Source organism: Alexandromys fortis, unplaced genomic scaffold (assembly GCF_014885135.2).
Source record: "Alexandromys fortis isolate MF-2015 unplaced genomic scaffold, M_Fortis_MF-2015_v1.1 scaffold_128, whole genome shotgun sequence".
In the NCBI taxonomy this organism is placed as follows: domain Eukaryota; kingdom Metazoa; phylum Chordata; class Mammalia; order Rodentia; family Cricetidae; genus Alexandromys; species Alexandromys fortis.
This window is the reverse complement of record NW_026068012.1, coordinates 4695935-4699095: the sequence shown is the minus strand read 5'-3', so window position 1 is coordinate 4699095 and position 3161 is coordinate 4695935. Positions and strand designations below refer to the sequence as shown.

At 33.7% G+C, this 3161-nt stretch overlaps 1 protein-coding gene across 1 annotated transcript; it reads left to right on the top strand.

Annotated features, from left to right (window-relative positions):
• The first annotated feature begins 940 nt into the window (after positions 1 to 940).
• On the top strand, positions 941 to 1873 carry LOC126513613 (olfactory receptor 4C16-like). Its single transcript, XM_050162097.1, has one exon. The coding sequence runs from the start codon at positions 941 to 943 to the stop codon at positions 1871 to 1873; it is 933 nt and encodes a 310-aa protein (XP_050018054.1).
• The last annotated feature ends 1288 nt before the right edge of the window (positions 1874 to 3161 follow it).

Genomic DNA, 3161 nt, shown 5'->3' with positions numbered 1-3161 from the left:
ACTATGAAGATGTTTGAGTTTAGTAAGTTTGCTCTAGAATTGACAGAATAAACATCCAAAACACTGTATTATCTAAGAAGTTATGAAAATAATTTGAGGTGAAACATTTTTACACATCATCATTTCCACAAAGCTTATATTATTCTCATGTACAAATATTTCATAGCAGATTTAAGTACAAAAATATGGAAAGACTAAGCTTATTTTAATAACAAATAGAGCAACTCAGTTCTCTTAGAACCTACGATCCATGCCAAGATCACAGAACCTATGATGACCAACTTTGTTTGATATTTTACCATGTATTTTTGATTTATAGAAAGGAAAGACATCTCAAGTCTGTAAAAAAGAAGAAAGTTTTCTAAGAGAGAAAAGTAAATTGATATAATGACAATTTTGTGTCTGTCATATCCTTTGCTTGACTTACAACTTTCAGCATCAAGCAGTTAACAATTTGGTGGGGTTGTGTAGCTTTGGAGCCTGTCCTGGCATTCATTTTGTAGACAAGGCTGGCCTTAAACTCACAAAGATTTGCCTACCTCTGACTCATGACCTATGAGATTAAAGGCATGCTCCACCACCGCCTGACTTTGTTAATGTCAATTTCATATAAAAAATAAGGTTAATGACAAATTATTACACAATTTTTATTCTAATATTATATTGAGTTGGAAAATGAACCATAATTTTAAAAACAGCGATGTCTCTTTGGAGATTGCTTTGAGAAATGATCACAGTCTTAATAATGCAAAAGATGGCCACTCAAATTTAGGATAATTGTTGAATCATTTATTAAAGAAACAGAAGGATGTTACTAATGGGGATTGCTTACTTTTGCAAAAAATATCCATAGAATTACATACGACCCTCTAAATAAATGATTTTATTGTTTTTCAGATAAATTATTTCGTATGTACCACTTCTGATCACTAATGAAACAATGTGGCTGAATAACAATGTGACTGAGTTTATTCTACTTGGATTGACACAGGATCCATTTAGAAAGAAAATCCTATTTGTTGTGTTTTTGCTTTTTTATATGGGAACATTAGTGGGTAACTTGCTGATCATTGCTACCATCAAGACAAGTCAGACCCTTGGGAGTCCCATGTACTTCTTCTTGTTCTACTTATCCTTGTCTGACACCTGCTTCTCGACAACCATCGCCCCTAGAACGATTGTGGATTCCTTGCTGAAGGAGGTGTCTATCCCTTTCAGTAAGTGCATAATACAAGTGTTTACTTTCCATTTCTTTGGCTGCCTGGAGATCTTCATCCTCATCCTCATGGCTGTTGACCGCTATGTGGCCATCTGTAAGCCTCTGCATTATATGACAATCATGAGCCACAGGGTCTGTAGGATATTGGTGGTCATAGCCTGGGTGGGATCCTGTGTGCATTCGTTAGTTCAAATATGTCTAGCCTTGAGTTTACCCTTCTGTGGTCCCAATGAGATTGATCACTTTTTCTGTGACTTGCAGCCACTGTTGAAACTTGCATGTACAGACACTTATATGATCAACCTTCTTCTGGTGTCCAACAGTGGGGCCATTTGTACAGTGAGTTTCCTCATGTTGATGGTCTCTTATGTCATCATCTTGCATTCCCTAAAAAACTACAGTGCTGAAGGGAAGAGAAAAGCCCTATCCACCTGCATCTCCCACATCATCGTGGTCATCCTTTTCTTTGGACCTTGCATATTTATATATACACGACCTGCAACCACATTTCCTATGGACAAGATGATAGCTATATTTTATTCAATTGGGACACCTTTGCTTAACCCTCTGATTTACACACTGAGAAATGCAGAGGTGAAAAATGCGATGAAAATGTTATGGAAGAAGAAACTTGTCTCAGATGATAGAAAATAAATGGAGGTCTTTCTTCAATCCTTTTTCATAGTTAGCTTTAAATTAGAAGTCAATAAATTTTACTTCTATTACTAGTTTAATATATCAGTTTCTTACTGCATTATATTATAAACTCATAGTAAAGGGACAATGTGAAACACGCTGAGTCAATTTTACATAGAATAATAAAGCATGAAACATAAATAAGTGTGAAGATCCTTTGTCTTTGTTCATGAGTGATGCTGTGTCTCTGTCTTTCCAGTCTTTCTGTCCCAACAGCTTGCAGGTGTGGTTGTGATCTTCTGTCCTCTTTTTTTTGTTGACTTCTGATGTTTCCTCCTACTATGTATTTGTCTGTATAATCACATTTTATATTCAAAGCCTGGTAAGGTTTACCACTTTCAATTATTTATTATTTTAGTATTTTATTTGTGAGATTTTAATAGTTATAACTATTCTTTCTTCTCTTTCATCCCTCAAAACTCTCTCATATATATTTTCTGTCACTCGTTTGAAATTGTAACCTCTTTTTCTACTCCTTGCTATAGTGTGCATATTTGTATAAATATGCATAGATTCCAATTAGTTATTTTTATAAAGATCCTTTGGTTTTACCATCAACAGAAGTTATTCTATGAACATAGCAAATTTTTCAAGATACAAATAATTGTAGCAAGTGTGAATATATGTGAAAATGCATATACTTAAAAGAATTCCTATTTTATTTGTGGATTGACCCAGAATTCTTACTATGTGTTCATTTTGTTTTAATATGAATAACACCAGTAGTAAGACAGGAAGTGTAGGTGGGCAATCATACGAGGAGGATTCTGGTAAGAAACAAAAAAGCAAAGAAACAGTCACAAGCTAGATGCAGAGGAAGAAATATGAGAATACCTTACTAGAAAATATAACAATGCCACATGGCTAAACATGGATAAGAATTATGGCTTAATTTAAGTTGTAAGAGCTATGTAATAATAAGCATGAATGAAGAGGCCTAATATATAATTAATGTAAGCCTTTGCATGTTTCTTTGCGACTGAATGGCTGTGGGAACAGGCAGAACCAAACTTTTGATCTATACCAAACATTAACAGGATACACCGAAGAAATTTCACTCTTTTTTTTTTATTGTATAGTTTTTTATTTCTTAAAAGAGAAAAGTGAGTAAGTGCCAGGGAATTTCTAGTACAGTCATATCAATTTGTTCAATGTAAAGCAACCTGTAATTAATAGCAAGCAAGATTCTCTGTTCTATTTTTTCTCTTTTAATTTTTTTATTAATTTTAATTTTTTATTGATATAT